The sequence below is a fragment of the Notothenia coriiceps genome, unplaced genomic scaffold (assembly GCF_000735185.1).
Source record: "Notothenia coriiceps isolate Sejong01 unplaced genomic scaffold, NC01 NC01_scaffold00000339, whole genome shotgun sequence".
In the NCBI taxonomy this organism is placed as follows: Eukaryota; Metazoa; Chordata; class Actinopteri; order Perciformes; family Nototheniidae; genus Notothenia; species Notothenia coriiceps.
Genome location: NW_011333040.1, coordinates 3,077,646 through 3,095,216, shown reverse-complemented (window position 1 = coordinate 3,095,216; position 17,571 = coordinate 3,077,646). Strand labels below are relative to the sequence as shown.

Sequence of the window (17,571 nt, the reverse complement as noted above, 5' to 3'; positions counted from 1 at the left end):
TGAAGACTCACTTCTTCTCTCAGGCCTTCTAGTCAGAGTATAACTCCTGACATTTCCCTGTGTTTTGTTTTTATATTTGCTGTTGTAAATTATTGTCTTTTGATATTATTGTAGTAAAGTGTTTTTATTACATGTCATGTACACCACTTTGGCCGACCAAAAATCATTTTTAAATGTGCTCTATAAATAAAACCTGATTTGATTTGATATATTCTAATAAAAGTTATTCCTTTAAGCCATTGCAGTTTAAGTTAACAGTGCTATCAAGAGGTTCCGTTTCTTATTAACAGAGGCTGTGATAGTGGTTATGTAATTTTCCCTTTCTTCAAACGGCAATCAAATAATACATGAACTAATAAGTAAATATAAGTCGTCTCATGGGTTTCAACGATTTAAGAAGCGGAACCTTGAGGAGGAGAATCCCCCTAAAAGATGGGGGCTTATTACTGTGTTACACTTGGTGTCACAGCGAAATACAGACTGAAAACAGTGTCAGCGTTAAGTGACAGCCTCAGCCTGCAGCTCGTCACAGCTCAGGATTACACAGGCTTTGTTTTATTTGTGATGATGGACAATGAGGTCGATGTCTTCTATCGGGAGCTGCCAAAAGTGGTAAGTCGCAAAATAATTGATACATCTTAAGATGAGAAGAAAGTGTGAGGAGTTTAAACACGGTTAAAAGTATGTTTGTGTACATTTATAGTTACCTAGTCCTAGATGCTAACGTCAGCGTTTCAAACCGTCACCAGGAGCTCCATGCTCACCTCAACGGCTCCGTCAGCTGCCCGACCATCGAGAAGCTCATCAGCCGGAAACCGCAGCTCAACATCGGACACGGCATGACGGCCATCGGCAAGGGCCAGCGGAGGACCCTGGATGAGTGCGTATAACTTGATATGAAAGTTTAATAAAGGACCCATTTTGTATCAATTAGAGCTATATTTGATGATGACATCGTCGTTATTTCACAAGTAGAAGTATAACAATGGGTGGGTATTAAGGTCTTACTGTTTTTAGATAAGAATAAAACAAAAACTGTCAATTATTAAAGACGTATTTCACTCCAGGGTGGTAGCAGCACACCCCAATTGAGAGAATATCAGGATAATCTGTTTTTGATTTATTCTTTTCTAAAAACAGAGGGATAATAGCTCATATGAGACTTCAAAGGTATTTTATTTTGAAACTGTACATCAGATTATCTTGATATTCTCTGAGTGAATAGATGGGATGTCCTGCTATCATCCTGGAGTGAAATAAGTATTTGATACTGGAGAGTTTTTGTTTTATTCTTATCTAAAAACAGATGGACGATAGCGATATGAGATTTCAAAAGTATTTTATTTTGAAACTCCTTAAGTTTTACATTCACTCAGTTATAATGTGGTAGTTATACGTAGTTTGTTTTAACTAATTATTGATCACATTATATAGACCATATTTCTTAATTTAAGCTCCAGTATTTATGAATATGTTTGGTATGTTTTTTAGGTATATTTGTTATTGACCGAGTAAGCTTTCTTGACCGCAGTAATAGTAATGTGACAATGGGAAGAGGAGGTTTTTCTTTTTTAAAGGGGTCAAATCTATAAGAAAATTGCGCGCAGGTGTAAATGGCATTTTTATCATAATAATATTATAATGAATTGTAGGCATAGATATGTGTATATATATTGTTTAATTAATCATATTGAAAAATGGAAATGGAATAGTTATACATGAAACATCAACGAATAGAATAGAATACAAAATAATGACCTGCCCATGCAGGAGCATTATCTATGAATGTAGTTTTATGTTGGTTATTGGGCAGACATTCACTTGATGTGTAATTAATTGATCTTGAATAAATATTTAAAAAGAAGATTATTTCAGATTTTGAATAAGCTTCCACATCATGTGTCTTGGATCCCTCCAAATCAATGCCGCATTTTATTACTACAATGCAAAATAGGACACATTGAATTTATTTTAATAGTGATATAACAAGTCAGCAGTTTCCATTTAAAAAAAGTCAGAACACATTTCAATAGCTTCCATGTCATGTAGTCTGAACAAGTACGACATGTCGCTTTTTATTGGATTTTAGTCCACCTTATGTTATGAAAAATTGTATGACTTTCATTTGTATTGCTTCACTGCTGTAAATTATAATAAATCTTTCCATAGAAAAAAACTGTAGTCCTATGCATGATGTTTACAGCCTGTTGACCAAACAAATAGCAAAACGGACAACATTGATCTGCACGAGGAAGATGTCAACTTAAGCATACTTGATGTCTGCAGGTGTTTCCAAGTCTTCAAGGTCATCCATCAGCTGGTGGACACGGAGGAAGACATCCTGATGGTGAGGGCTGACTGTTTGATATAAATGTTTTGCACAGAATGTTACTGACAGCTGTTTCTTTTCTCTCTTCGCAGGTTGCTACAGATGTGATCAAAGAGTTTGCAGCAGATGGTGTCAAATATTTAGAGCTGAGAAGTACACCAAGGGAAGAGAAACACACAGGTGGAGAAGCAGCCTTATATCTGAGAAGTGATTTACTGTCAAGGTTGTTTTATTAAATTATTAGGCTCTCAAATTAGACAGTTTACACAGATATTTTGTATTCCCATGGCACGTCTTTGAAGAAAACATGATTTAAAAAAAATCCAATTTTATTTGTTTCGTGAGTTGATACAAATGTGTAAAATATTTATATTGTATCGTGGCAGACTTTGATTTCTTAAAACATGCCATCATTGTCCACACAATAGAAATAGTGTTGTATTGTGATTTAAATGTGTCGTTTACACCCCTAATGTGTATACATTTACAGTATATGTGTGTCTTTTGGAAACACTTTGGTGCAAAACATAAAACAAACTTGAAGAATTTGAAACAAGTTTAATACCTTTTCCCTATAGGATTGACAAAGAAGAGTTACATTGAAACCGTCATCGAAGCCATTAAACAATGCAAAAGCGAAGGAGTGGACATTGATGTGAGGTAGGCAACAGTTTTATTTGTGTGTGCAAGTCGGGAAATGTTTATTTTTGTGTGTGTGAGAAGTGCCTGTGTTGAACACACTCCCATTACAGTCTGCATAATGTTTTACCATGATGATCTAGGAACGTGAGTGCTGGCCACAGTAGTTGAATGGTTGTAAATGTGTTCATTTGTTCTCAAGGTTTCTGGTGGCGATTGACCGCAGGAATGGAACTGAAGTTGCCATGGAGACGGTGAAGCTTGCTGAGGACTTCATGCTGTCGTCTGATGGTTTGGTGTTGGGACTCGACCTCAGTGGAGATCCAACGGTTAGTACAAATTGAGCATCATCGGAATTTAAAACATTCACTATTTAATTTCTCTGTGTTACCAGTTTCTGCCTTTCACATGTGCTGGCTGTATTTCTCAGACGGATCAAAAAGACAGTTTTACTCCTAATATTACGTACCATTAGAGTTACAATACCCACTAGTTGGGGACCAGTTAGACTAGCGTTTTTTTGCAGGTTATGGAATGTTCAGAAATAGTACTTTTGCTTCTGATACTTGTGCTTTTAAGTGCAAGCTACAAATACGTTTACTTATACATTTATGAAGGTAATGTAAAGACAAAAGCATAAAAAACAATGGTTGATGTTATGTCTTACAGAAAGTGCAGTCTTTCATAATGGTAGCTGTTGAACAATTTGCTCAGGTTTTTTAGTAGTCCACGGTGTTAGCAGTCACTATAGTTTGTGGGAGTATTCCAATGACTGATCCCAACGTGGTTTCTTGTTTATTTTTTGACAGATGCATTGCTATATTAAAATGATGCTATTTGCAAAAATAATAGTTGCAAATGAAAGGGATGGTACAGTAAACAATAATTTCATTAAAAATCAAATATTCAGTGAGATTTAAAAGGAATCCACGAGTCTGACATTTACTCACAACACTTCCTGTTAATGAATGTACTTTTCCCTCTCAGGTTGGCCATGGCAAAGACCTACTTCCTGCTCTACAGAAGGCAAAGAACTGTGGACTGAAGTTGTCCCTGCACCTCTCAGAAGTATGACCACAACATTAAATGTAATCCGTTATCGGTGAGCACATTATCTGTGAGAGATCTGATGTTCCAACATGAACGGTTGCAGGTCCCGTCCCAGCTGGAGGAGTCCGACCTGCTCCTGGATCTTCCTCCGGACAGGATCGGTCACGGCACCTTCCTGCACCCGGCCATGGGGGGATCTCAAGGGCTTGTTGACAAAGTGGTGAAGCACAACATACCTCTGGGTAAGAGTGAGATTCAAAGATTTATTTTCTGAGGCGAGCACCAGTGGATTTGCTTATGGGTTTTTTTTTTTTATCTCAGAGCTCTGCCTGACATCAAACGTCAAAGGACAAACGGTAGCACGTTACTCCGATCATCATTTCAAACACTGGTACCAGATGGGACATCCCAGTGTGATTTGTGTAAGTTTCGCCTCACATACGATACTATGACCAGTTTTTAATTGCATCTTGACATTTTGTGGCATACTTAACTGACGGTTTTATATGTTTAATGACATACTTAACTGTCTTTACAAAGACTTCCAAAGTCAGAATGATGTATTTCAAAACTTAACAAAGATTATTATTTTGTTTGCTAAATTCTAATTCATTAGTCGAGGTATAGAATACCGTATACAGTCTATTTTATGAGACATTATGAATGGAAATTTTTTGGAATATGCTTGCTTCCTAAATTGCTAAGTCATCATTACTTCAACCCTTAATTGGGCAATCACATAAATATTTTGGAAAATAATTGATTGCTTGATTTCTACATAACACCTGATGTACACGTTATAACACCCGTTTAACAGCCAATATAATCACTTATCACACCCAGCTAATATTACACTTATTACATATGGACACTGACTGTCAAATGACACTAAAGTATGCACCATGAAACTGTAACCATGTAAGGGTTAGGGACACCTGATATAGAACCTGAATTGACACCATGTTGACCATGAATGATTTTATTCTTTGTCACATTACAGACGGATGATAAAGGAGTCTTCAGTACGGACTTGTCTCAGGAATATCAGCTGGCAGCTTCCACGTTTGATCTCAGTCGTGAAGCTGTGTGGAAACTTTCCCATGATGCCATAGACTGTATCTTTGCCCCGGACACCGTGAAACAGCAGCTCAAACAGAAGTGGATTGATTTAAAGCCTCATGTGTTCAAGTGATCCATTACAGGGAAACTGACAGCCTTTAATATACCTCAGAAATCATGTTATAGAACGTATTCATTAACATTTTACAATGTAGAAATCATGTCTTCAACTAAAAGGGAAACTCTAAACATACTGTGAAAATGTTTAAAATAACTGAAAGTAAATCCTTCCTATTTAGTACAACGTGTGTAAGTGTGTTATTTGCTGCCGATATACAGGGTCTCTGCAATGTTGCACACACACACCATAAAACAAAGCAACAAACTTGTTATGACGTACTGTAGAAATAAAAAAATCATAAGCATAAGAAATGATATCTCAGAGGATATCCAGTCTTTTAGGTGCTCTTCAGTATCATCATCATCATGTTGATACCGCTTGGTTCCCACACTTTCCTGTCAACACAGCACTTTACGGTCACGCCCTCTTTCCAAATTTGCCCTGCTTGTCCTTGTTCTTCTTGAATTTTCCGTGTTGTGTCTCTTTCTTTTTCAGTTTTCCATGCTCTGGAGCCCCATTGCTTGCTTTTGTGTTTTCCCCTTCGTACTTCCTCTTCTTTTCACTGTTGGGAGAAGGACATTGTTACAAACATGTTTCTACAACATCCCAAACAACCACAGTCTGCCAAACATCCTGATGTCACTGCACCTTTTGATGCTGACGACCGCTGTGGTCCCTGCTTTCTTCAGCACCTGGTCCCATTCCTCATTATCTCCACGGATCGTGTACCTGTAAATACAAAAAGGAAATTATTAAAACTGCATATTTTCAAGATGCTACACAAATGACCAAAATCACCCCTCCTCAAAACCTTATACTCACTCTTCCATGTCCATTTCCTTGACTTTCTCCACATCCTGCTTGTGTTTCTCATCAAACTCCTTAGCCGCTTCGTTCTGTGAGTGACAGATTCATTTTTAAACCTTTTTCCCCCCAAACAAACAAACGCAATTTTTTCTTATATTCATTATTTTCCCTGATAGGTTACTTTACATAGAGGAAAAAAGAAAATCAACACTTTCCACATGAGCATTTGAAACCAGCAAAGGTTTGAAAAATAATCAGAGTTGTTAAACACATACCAGATCATCATTGAGGCTTCTGACAGTGGGCTCCATGGAAACGTCTATAGAAGTCGCCATCTCTGCCTCAATGGCTTTTTCTTGGATGCTGGTGAAGACCTAGGATTGTTTCAAGTTTCAAGCCTTTATATTCATGTGCACATTAGCTACAGGGTAGAAATGGCAATACAAAACTTCAGCCACAGGCTCCTCCAACAGTGCAACACATATACAAAGAGTAATGTTGTTGCAGAAGTATTACATTACATTAGATGGCATCTTCCTCACAGCATGTACGGCTTTTAGAAGTAAACTTACTTGGACAAATTTCCGGATCAGGCGGTTGAAGAGGCCCATGAGCTGCGAGCTTGGGAGTTCAATTTCCTTTTCCAGCTGGTCTACTGATTTGTGCTGTAAACCTATGCCGAGCAGTAGAGCCTAGAGGAAAAAAAGGGAAAGCAACGGGTTCAAATAAAACTGAATTCACGACAAAGAAAAATCTGAAACCATGAGCTCAAGGGAAACGTACACACTGTGCTGCGGAGAGAGACACGTCCCCGAGCTGCTTGAGGAAGAACATGCGAGCCACTGTTGGGACCAGGTCCATGATGAGGTGGTAGTCCACCATGCTCCTCGAATACAGCTCCAGGCGCTTGAGGTCGTAGGGGCTGAAATTGGAGGCCAGCTCGGATCTGCTGAGAACTGTGGAGGTCAAAGGCAGGTCAGAAAGTGTGTGAGGTGGAGAGGAAATCTGTAGGGTTAGAACTGCTACAATACAGATCAAAATATTCAAATGAATAAAGATAGGGCTCCCATTTTTTTTTAAAAGGACCACACAGTTGGCGTTTATATTAGCAGTTACAGAGAAATGATTCCAGGGACTTAGGATCTCAATGAAACTCGTTTGATCACACACTTCTTCATAAAATAACAAATATGGCGTTTGCATTTGAAGCACGAGCTGGAATAAAGTGTTCACAGTCTCAGAGAGCATGATACGTTTACTTTGGATGCTTACAACCTTTTGGCTAATAATCTGAACCTTCTGTTGAATAGGTTTTTCACTTCTGGAACCTCACTGTTGAGCTCTGTCTCCCTCTAGTAGGGATGCCAGAAAATGACCATGATCAAATTTGAAAATCGGACAGCCCTGGCGAATATTAATCGATTATTATTATATATTTTGGTTGAAACTAAGCCAGGAAAAAAAGAAAAACATAAATAATAATAAAAAAATATATAACTAAAATCGAATTTTAAAAATAATTTTCGATTATGGAGACTGTAACGAATATTCGAAAAATTGAATAATCGCTAGCATCCCTACCCTCTAGTGTGACAGCATCAGTTATTGAAGGAGTCTTACCGGTGGTCTCGTCCTTGGACTTCTTGTTCTGCAGGATGCTGAGTGACATGCTGGGATGGAAGCTGCTGAACTGGTAGGAGAGGAGAGACAGGAAGCGCCGGCGGAAATCTGAAGGAAACAATAACTTTGTAGTCAGACTATCATGAGGTCAAACAAAGCAGATCTCCAGAGGCAGTGCAGGGAAGTTGTTGAAGTTCACCTTTCCAGAAGGCAGAGAGCCACTGGCTCTGCTCCGGGGAGTCATCTGTGTTCAGCTCCTTCAGCATCACGCAGGAGTGCTCTCCTGTCAGGTCGTTCTACAGACACACACACAATCATTACAGCCTGTGACGACAGCAAAATGCACAGACAAATATATAACAATCTCTTTTTATACTTACAGGGGTTTGTCTTAAGTAGACCGGAGTATAACCAGCTTTCCTCCAGAACCTGCCAGGTTGCAAAAAGTTTTTTAATTTTTGAAATGAAATAAAAAATCTGCAAAAATACAACAACCCTCATCTCCATATTCAAGGACACTCACTTGAGCAGCCTTGTAGTAAGGCCATAGGAGACTCCCAGATAGTCCAGTCTCTCCGCTCTCCTCTCACTCAGCTTCAGCAGCAGAGGGGGGAGCTCTTTCCGAGGAGTGATCACCTCCTCCAGCAGACTGACAGCCTGCACACGAGAGACACATGAGTTTCTACCCTAGTTACAATGCATGTGTGTAATCGATGTCTTCTAAATATTGCTGAATATATGTCATTTCATTACCTCGCTGCTGACGGATGTGATCTCATTTGGATTTGAGCTTGTGCTCTCATCCATGGTGGGGAACTTGCCCTCGTAGTACATCTGCAGCAGTTGGAGAGCTCTGGAGCCGTAGCCCATCTGGAGGACAGGTGGAGAACCAGTTAGATTCAGAACATGCAGATTAAAATGAAACTGGGAACATGCTGAGACTTGTGCAAGCTCTTACCCCCTGGTAGTCTGGGTTGACAGCGATCCGCACCACTCTGCCTCCGGAGAGGCCGCCAAACTCTGGGTCTTGGAACTACAAAGAGAAAAAGTAGAGGATAAAATATTTGCTCGTTGATAATGTGAGTTCAAAAATCTCAAAGCGCTTGTATCGAGTGTGTACCTGCTCTGACACCGTCCAGGGAATCAGGTCCCCAGAGGCCTTCTTTCCTCTGGACAGACTGTTCAAGATGGACTGCCGAGATATTTCTCCCTCCAGACACACCTGAGAAAAACAAATGTACATTTACTAAGAGTCAAGTCAATTCACAAATTAAAAAGATAGAAGCATACACAAATGGTAATTTTTTTAATAAAAGCTGTAACTGAGCATATGTGTGTCTCCTGTGCTGCATAACAGGACTACAGCGGCAGCACACGATGAGCATAGTCAGGGTTTGGAGTAACTTACTTATTTAAGTTACGGTAACTATAGCAACAACATGGCTTGGAAGAAATAAACAAAGTCATGTTTTGGCTGGACTGACTGACATCAAATGTTCAAAATAAGCTAGTGACTAAAAACTCAACAGTTTGTCATTGACTAAAACTAAGATAAGTTAGGGTTTTCTTTGACAAAGATAAGCAACATGCCCAGACCTTTAGTCAACTAAAAAAAAAGAAACAACCTACGAAACCTCAAAATGAACAAGTAAAATTGACAGGTCTAACACTTAATGAAACAAATATCTGATCAAATGGCCGGCAGTCAGCTGTGTTTTACCTGCACCACAGCGAGGACCTCGGGCAGAGCGTTCTGTGTGGGGGGGACAGGAGGGAGGAGGCAGAAGAGGTGATGGGCCGGAGCATCGGACAACATCTGCAGGTCGTTGGGGGAATTCTGGATCCAGAGAAAATATTTGAGACGGCGAATAAACAAACAGATGACAGGATACTGTGCGTAGGATGCAATGTGATCCTCAGACTAAGATTCTCACCTTGTAGTGCGAGGCCACGTAGAGGGCCATCAGCCTCTGCAGGAAGGCCTCAGACGCCTTGTGGTAACAGAACAGGGTGTCTCTGTTCACATAGTACCTGCACAGTGGGGGTTAAGGACAAACGCAGAACAAACTGGTGTGTAGGAGTGTGTCACTCAGACAGTTGCATGCAAGTGATACAACATTTCACATTTTTCGTTGTCTGATTTGATTAACATAAGATTATGATTAGCTACACAGCAGTTTATTTCTTGTTTCATGCATTACATGTTATGGTCCTGAATGGTAATATCAAAAAAGAGATGAGAAGTGATAGAAAGAGAAATGTTCTCTGTAAGCCCCAAGTTTTGTTATATCTTTAGAAATATTTGAAGTGGATATTGGAAAACTTAAGAAGAGGGTTGAAACATACCAGTTGATATTAACTGGAAGGCAATAATTGATTTTATTACAAGTGTCATCCCCTTTTCTTAATTATATGTAAAACATGTTTTGCTTCCATTACATGCTGTATGTAAACCAGTATGTGGCAGAGGACAATAGGTCAGTAATGTAATGTAACCCGGGCTGACCAGGTCGGTGCATAAAGGATACAGGTCACAGGTCTGTGGGAGGGGGCAGCCGGAGATGAGTCTGGGTATGTTCATACAGTCGAGACACAGCAGGTCGTTCAGCCACTTCTCCACAGCGTCTCCAGGGGCGTACCGGATCGACTCGTGAAGAGTGACCTCGTGGAGAGAGCGAGCTGTGTGCAGAGACAGAGAAACAGTCAGTCCGTTTTGCTGACTCACATTGGTCACTAAGCAACCACAGACAGATCCCTGATGTCTGTACCTGCTGCCAGCCTCTCTGTGTTGGAGCTCCTGTTCTCTGCAGACATGTTCTGCTGACTGTCGGCACTCTGTTGCCGCAGCTGCTGGATCAGTTTGAGGGAAAGAGAGCGCCCGGTGCCTTCATATCTGCAGAGAGAGAGAGGAACACAGCGGTGAGAGAGGCCAAGAGCTACAGCTGAAATAGTGAAGTAAAGCTGAAATAGTGAAGTAAAACTGAAATATCAACCATTTCAAAACTCTATTCAGAATTACTGGTTGAAGGGTTCTCGAGGTGTGTTAAAATACAAATATTCTATTTTACAAAACTGAATATTATCAGGGGTTTTGACTATTGTTCAAAGAAAAATCCAGCATATGTAACCTAGGCTTTACAAACATCATATTGCGGATTTCTAGACTATTTTTAAACAAAACAATCCAAAAATGCATTGAATAACTGCTTTTTATAAATATTTGTTTTCCTTCCTTTCAATGGCTTTTATTGGTATTCATGTTTTTGCCAAAGCATCAAAGAACAAACTGACTTATAAATAAACCCATAATAATGAAAATACCACCTCTAAATGTCTTTGCTTGTATAGTTATTTGGACAAAAGTAGTGTGATATTGGATCATGCATGTCATCCAGCATACTGACCCGTTGATGGTGGAGGCCATGAACACCAGGTAAGGCCCCAGCAGTTTCTTCACCAGAGGCAGAGGGATGGCGGCGGCCTCGTCTATCACCAGCAGCTCAGCCTGACCCAGCTTCACTGCGTCTCCTGGGTGGATGTACTGTTGGTCACATGGACAGGAAGGTTAGAGGCGAGTCATTCAATAAATATGATATATAACTAACTTTGAGAAGAGTGGCCTGGTCTTGTTTACCTGGATTGTCTGCCGGTGCTCTTTGAAGATGTTCACTCTCACCACAGCTTTGTTGAAGTCTGGATTTAAAGACTGGATGATCTCATAGTCAAGATGCTCCTACAAAATGCAAAAGGGGATGTGAGCTTAGTGTATTAACGTACAGTCCTTGATACAGAGAAGACTCTCAGACTGCATACCTGATACTGCAGAGAATCAAAGCCTTTGAAGATGAATTCAAACATGGTGTGCAGGTTGTCCGGGCTCGGGGAGGTCACAAAGATATTGGAATAGCTGTGGACAATACCAGGAAATCAATATCAAATTAAGTCAGCGTAATATACCGAACTGGTTTATTTGTAAGACATTATCAAACCAATCTTACCCAAATGCAACAGCTCCAGCGACAGCCAGCCCCAGAGCTGCAGACTTGCCTCGACCACGGGCAGCCGTCATAGTCACGGTGGTCCGCAGGGTCTTCTCTGAGATCGCCTCGATGAACTTCAGCACTCCTTTAGCCTAGAGGACAATTCAAACCTTAAGATTTACATTTATTATGACCTGGACAATTATTGAGGTGTAATTCCTTTGTGTTGGTAACTTCAAATACGATCAGTACATTTCATTGAACATTGTACTTTGTATTGTTTAAAAGCTGAGAGGTACTGACCTGGTCCATGGTCTTGCAGCAGTCCACCAACACACCCACAGGCTGAGTGTCATGCAGAGATTCCTTTAGGTCCTTCAGCTCCTGTTCTCGTGGAGTCAGACCGTCCTCCTGAAGAAACGAGACAACAGGTCAGAAATCAGGAACAAGCAACAAGCAAGCAAACTTCATTTATGTAGCACTTTTTAAAAACAGTTGCAAAGTAGTTTATAGAAGTGAACAAAAAGACTGACAAGTCCCAAGTGACTTAGAAAGTCAAGCAACTTTTAAGATGCCTCAGGAGGATGTTCCGTAGTCAACGAGCAACAACAAATAATGTCTCCTATAATAAAGTTACCTGAGTCTTTGGAGGAATGGGCTTGATGTTCGCCATGTGGCTGGAGATTGGCAGGATGTTGAGTTGGTCGTCAATGACAACACAGTTCTTGCAGGATGCAAGTGACAGAATGAATCTGAAAACAGTTGAACAAAATAAATGAATACCATTTAACTTTTGGCTCCAAATGCTCCAAATGTTATGAAATCCATAAGAGCCCTTGCCTCTCATTGAAGCGTCCCACCACATCCTGATGAGCCTCGGTCCGGTACCGAGAGTGCACGTCCTGGGAGAAAAACAGACCACAATGATCCCAAGTCGAGCTAACAGAGTCTGACATGTGTGGAGATGTAACAAGTTAAAGACTTACCATAGTCATCGTGTAGAGCTGCTTGAGAGAGTTCACGGTCCTCAGCAGAATCACCACTATACCTCCTCCTTCTACGGTCTCAACCGTTCTCGCCAACAGGTTGGGAGTGAGAGCTTCAAAGTCCTGGGCGACACAGAAAACAAAACCTCAAATGAGTCGAGTCAATCTGCTACATCAAAATCTGACTACAGCCGAAAGGTTTGTGGGTTGTGAGCCAATTAAATGAACCATATTCCATGTTCTTTGATAGAGGCACTCTGGTGTGCAGCGGACGAGGAGACACTCACCTGCAGGACGCACATCCCGTATGTGTTTCCCAGGATCTTGTGGGTCTCGTTGTAGTAACAGTAGCGGATGTTGGTTGCAGCGATGAAGAGTTCAAACGGGTCATCCTGATTCAGGTTCAACGTGCCAGTATTTATTTTCTTCTGCAGGTGTCTCATGCGCTTCTTCCGATTGCTGTTTCAAGCATTTTAGACAAGTTTAATACCCTTCTCCTTTATTATACAACAAATGTCAAACAGCTTATTCTCTGAGGAGTTTACCTGCTGAAGCCCAGCTCTTTTTTGTAGCACCAGAGTACAGAGGGCCGTGCTTTCACACTAGCTTTAGACAGCATGTGATGCAGAATGACAACCTGGATCAAAGGCAGATTTAAATATTTAAAGGAACTTTAAAGGACTGTAGTTTCAACTACAGACAGCATTTCCATAAATACATCATTTACTAAACAGCAAAAGATTCATAGCTCATTCACGGTCACCATACATCATGGAAAAGGAAGATGCAGTGACACGACAAGCTGAGTTAAGGTTTGTTCAAAAGAAAATAGCAGAAAAACAACAAAAACAAGGGCTACCTTTGGGCAGAATAGTTGAGTATCTGGAAATCAACATATGAAGGATGTTGAGGACCCAAGCAGAATCAGTATCAGTTTTTCAATAGTCTTTACCATTAAGGTAACCCTCACTTCTTACACATGCTGAATGTCATAAAGTGCAGCACCATTGACATTTTTCTTAGTGCAAAAGGATGTGTGTGTTGAATTCAATTGAAACTGATATACACACAGCTATAGATTAAGATTACCTGATCTCTCCCACGATCTCCCACCACCACATATATCGTCCGGTGCTTTAGAGCGACTCCATTCTCAATCTGGACTCGAATCCGGTTGTCTATCTTCTTGCGGACTGTTGCCATTGTTTTACTAAGAGGAGTCAGAAAACACAAAGAAGCAAACGGTATGAGATACAGTGTGACAAATGGTGCAGTAACACCCACAGTGCTGTCAAATTGAGTTGTTCTTCACTAACATAAATGGTGATGTACAACATTTAACATCAGATATCTACCATTAAAACAGTCGCATTAAGTAGTGAAATAAAAAGAAATGCAGGAAGCATTCCTAATAAACTATTATCAGTAAAAGGAAATAATGATGTTAAAATGTTTAAGTTGCTTAAAACAGTAGAAATAAGGCTGTGTTTTCAGGAATATATTCTTATTTAATGGATAATCTTGCAATAATAATAATTATGCATCCTGTTTACATCTTTCGGAAACATAACAAAAAACACACTTTTTAAAATAAACAATAATGCATTTTTTTTTACAAAAGGCACAACCACATTTACATTCATAAAATGGGCTAAATGTTATGTATTTGAATGTTTTCGAGACGTTATTATCCAAATCGGCGTTTAAAAAAAGATACACGGAAAAACACATTTGATTACTAATTTTAAAGAGGAACTTATTAGGTAATATAGAAGTTGAACAATTCAAAAGTAATGCTGTAAAACTGAGTTAAGAGGAATGTTAGACTGAAGCTAACTTGCAGCCAAAACAAATGAGAGTTCATGGCAGCAGGGAAACTCAAATCAGCCACACAGCGAAGAAGAAACGCAATGAAAGTGTCATATAAATAAAATACACTTAATGTTTCCACTTACCTTCAGTTATCGGAACGAGTGGTTGTTTAATCTTTATGCAATTCCAACAAGTCAAGGGCTGATTTTATATGCTAGGCATCATGCTGTTGATACACTCACGTGGAGACATCCGTTCATGGAGGACCCCCAGTATGACGTCAGAACAGTGCGACGGCATCCTGAAAACATGTGGAAGTAAGTCCCCGAGTTCTGTATGCCAGGTGGAAAACTTTAACTCTTATTGCTTCATTTATACGTACGCGTTTATTGGTTTGATTTATGTAATAATATATCCAGTTTTAACGTTTCAAATTAGGGGCTGGTGATACCAGAAGAAGGAGGAAAGATCATTTTTGAATTCTACCTGTCAGCATTAGTTGAGGGGGGAAAAGCCCATTAACCATGTGCACCAAATGAGCACGCGCCTCTCTGTGGTAACATACCTAGTAGCAACCACAGCATGGACAATAGACTATAGAGTTATTTGGCTTTTTAATAAAACCGTTTGTCAGGGATTTGTTAGCATTACAAATAACATTTAGCCTAACAGTCCAAATACTTTTAAAAAAACAACACAAGTTCTTATTGTTGCTGTAAACAAATTACAGTTGATACAACATTTGAAAGGCAGCATCTCAGTTGTATATGAGATATAGTAATTAAAATAGAAATGTATGCACTTGTCACCTACGGTGTTACACTAATCATTCACTTCAGCATATTGCAGTCTAGTATCATTGGACTATAATTTACAGTCACATTTTAAAACATTGTATTTTATTGTTACTTGATAAATGGATCTTCTTTCACCTATTTTTAGAAACATAATAGCTAAATCTTTAAGTGCATTCACCTTTGAAAACTTAACTGCAGAGCTTAGTTTGTTTCTCTATGTCTACAGGACTAAGGGAAACATTACTGGTTACATTTTCATGATACTTGGTGCAAGTGTGTATCATGGGCCAAGGAAGAACACCTTACATTTTGGAAGATTGGGCTTACTGGAGGTCTACGCTCTATGGCCTTCCTAGTGGTCCTTTATGTTTAGCTGCATGTCTACATGTGTGCATTAACAACAATCTCCTTCTGTGTGTAGTGTCCACACATCTGGCAAATTAAACTGATTCAGATTGAGTAACTGTACAGTGGAAAACTAAGGCTGAAGCATGGGTATGCAACACAACTTTATTGAAGCTCTTGAAGCAACATCAATTTACAAACAAGGAAACGGGCGCTCATTGAACATAAAAACATTTTTTTAGAAACTAAAATGACAGTAAAGAACCAAGAAGGGGAACAAACTCCCAAGGGTTGGACCAGCAGTGGCAGGTGCATTTTTTTTATACAAAAAATAACTTATGAAATCTTTCAAGTTTACAGGAATATTGTTACACATGGCATGTGTAAATCGATGATTGGATTTACAGCTCAGCTTGTGTTTCAGACTTTAAACAATTTAATATTTCCAAATACCAAAGCAGAGTTTACTTTGATTTAAGGGACAGGAAAAATACCACTGATAAAGAACAAAAAAAAAGAAAGAACATGAGTGAGCTGGGGCGAATGCGTTTTGGAATTTTCAGTGTGGTGCAAGTTAGTCAGTCACAGTCATTATGAGAGGCCTTTTCAGGATCGTATCGCCTGAGTGCTGCCTCTCGACACTCCTCTGGGTCCCTGACCCGCGCCGCGCTTGTAGTTCGGTTGGTAACCCTCCTGGAGCAACAGAGGGAAAAAACCACATGTTAGAAACTACTCCCACAGAAAGCAAAGCCAACAGAGTGAGGACTGAAAGCTTCTTTCATACCCTCTGATAATTCCCGTTTGAGTAATCCCGAGGTGTGTTGAACTGAGTCTGTCCATAACCAGAGTTTTGAGTATTGGCGAACGGAGGACGATATCCATCATAGCCACCTGAAAGAAGGAAGACTTGAAACTTCAAAAGCTTCTCCTGAAATGTATACCAAGAAAGCTCTGAACATTTTGACCCTTCAGACATGCATGCAATTCTAAATGTCTACAAGCATCAGGGTTACTTTGACAGGTACTATGTTAAAAAGACAGTTAAACTAATCTGAATTTAATCAAAATGCTTAAACTGAAAAGCAACACCAGTATGAAGTTACATAATTCAAGAAAAAAATGTTGAATAATTGTAAATTCTTGTCATTTTAAATTAAAAAAAGGCAAAAATATTTCTAATGAATAATAAAATCGATAGGGACATTTGATGTCACTGTGAGAAGGAGTACCATGCTAACAAAGATCATTAACTGAGGCTTCAAAATTAATTAAAAAAATCTAAGTCAGCAATGCCATTTTCTCTGTAACGGTTCTGTTAAGTCTGACTTAAGCCATAATGTAATTGACACCTATGTCTGAATGACAAAAAGCCCTATCTTTAACAGATGAGGTGATGTCACTTAAGTGAAAATAAAGGATATGTTTGTGGCCGTAGGATGTGTTCCTACCTCTGAATCCGTTCGAGGAGCCTCTGTATCCGTTGATCATCCCCCTGGCGTTGCGAGGTCCGCCGCGGGACATGCCTCTGCTGTTGTAGAAGGACTGGCCCTGCCTGGTGAAGCCCGGGCCCTGCTGCTGGGGGGGCTGCTGGCCTGCTGACTGGTCCTGGGAATGGAAGGCACCAACTACCAGAAAACACAGTGGGTGCCCCAAAACGGATTCAAGTCAATCTCCAGTATCATTTGAACACAGTATTTATTCATAAAAATAGAGTTAATTGGAAAGGTCAGAGAATTTAAATGAATGTCTGTATTTATGTATAATTTGCCAAGACTTGGAAGGAAAGGGGTAATGTGTGTGTGTGTATGTGAGCAATAACGTCCAGATTTGAGTGGACTGTAAACTGAGGCAGGGGTGACTTTTGTGTACATCTCCATGTATGTTATATATTTTTGGAATAAATAAAAAGTTCAAAAAAAAAAAAGAATAGAGTTAATGGTAACTTTATGTCAGGAAGACAAATCTTACACAATCAATCCTGTAAGTACAAAATGAAAACATCTGCCCACCTGTCTGCAGCTGCTCT

The 17,571-nt window shown here is 39.8% G+C and overlaps 3 protein-coding genes across 3 annotated transcripts in view; 1 reads left to right on the top strand and 2 right to left on the bottom strand.

Annotated features, from left to right (window-relative positions):
* The first annotated feature begins 473 nt into the window (after nucleotides 1-473).
* Nucleotides 474-5,378, top strand: mapda (N6-Methyl-AMP deaminase). Its single transcript, XM_010768086.1, has 10 exons — nucleotides 474-612; nucleotides 750-880; nucleotides 2,287-2,347; nucleotides 2,422-2,509; nucleotides 2,908-2,989; nucleotides 3,171-3,297; nucleotides 3,956-4,036; nucleotides 4,122-4,260; nucleotides 4,340-4,440; nucleotides 5,019-5,378. The coding sequence occupies exons 1-10, from the start codon at nucleotides 565-567 to the stop codon at nucleotides 5,208-5,210; spliced, it is 1,050 nt and encodes a 349-aa protein (XP_010766388.1). The 5' UTR covers nucleotides 474-564; the 3' UTR covers nucleotides 5,211-5,378.
* On the bottom strand, nucleotides 4,982-14,662 carry nat10 (N-acetyltransferase 10). The gene is made up of 29 exons (XM_010768098.1): nucleotides 14,547-14,662; nucleotides 13,681-13,801; nucleotides 13,137-13,228; nucleotides 12,879-13,050; nucleotides 12,592-12,714; nucleotides 12,446-12,507; nucleotides 12,243-12,357; nucleotides 11,909-12,016; nucleotides 11,624-11,757; nucleotides 11,439-11,532; nucleotides 11,260-11,358; nucleotides 11,030-11,166; nucleotides 10,394-10,518; nucleotides 10,154-10,304; nucleotides 9,560-9,656; nucleotides 9,346-9,462; nucleotides 8,746-8,847; nucleotides 8,584-8,658; nucleotides 8,379-8,495; nucleotides 8,149-8,282; nucleotides 8,006-8,054; nucleotides 7,825-7,921; nucleotides 7,626-7,733; nucleotides 6,789-6,961; nucleotides 6,578-6,697; nucleotides 6,281-6,379; nucleotides 6,021-6,094; nucleotides 5,847-5,927; nucleotides 4,982-5,760 (listed from the first exon to the last, which is right to left on the bottom strand). Exons 2-29 carry the CDS (start codon nucleotides 13,792-13,794, stop codon nucleotides 5,616-5,618), a joined length of 3,114 nt encoding a protein of 1,037 aa, XP_010766400.1. The 5' UTR covers nucleotides 13,795-13,801; nucleotides 14,547-14,662; the 3' UTR covers nucleotides 4,982-5,615.
* Nucleotides 14,663-15,694: 1,032 nt separating this feature from the next.
* The window catches only part of caprin1b (cell cycle associated protein 1b), a 10,477-nt gene continuing 8,600 nt past the window's right edge, over nucleotides 15,695-17,571 (bottom strand). Inside the window, exons 14-17 of the mRNA XM_010776579.1 lie at nucleotides 17,555-17,564; nucleotides 16,994-17,170; nucleotides 16,330-16,436; nucleotides 15,695-16,238 (exon numbers count right to left, since the gene is read on the bottom strand). Of these exons, the coding sequence (XP_010774881.1) occupies nucleotides 16,152-16,238; nucleotides 16,330-16,436; nucleotides 16,994-17,170; nucleotides 17,555-17,564 (381 nt within the window). The 3' untranslated portion in view covers nucleotides 15,695-16,151. The remainder of the gene's footprint in view (nucleotides 16,239-16,329; nucleotides 16,437-16,993; nucleotides 17,171-17,554; nucleotides 17,565-17,571) is intronic.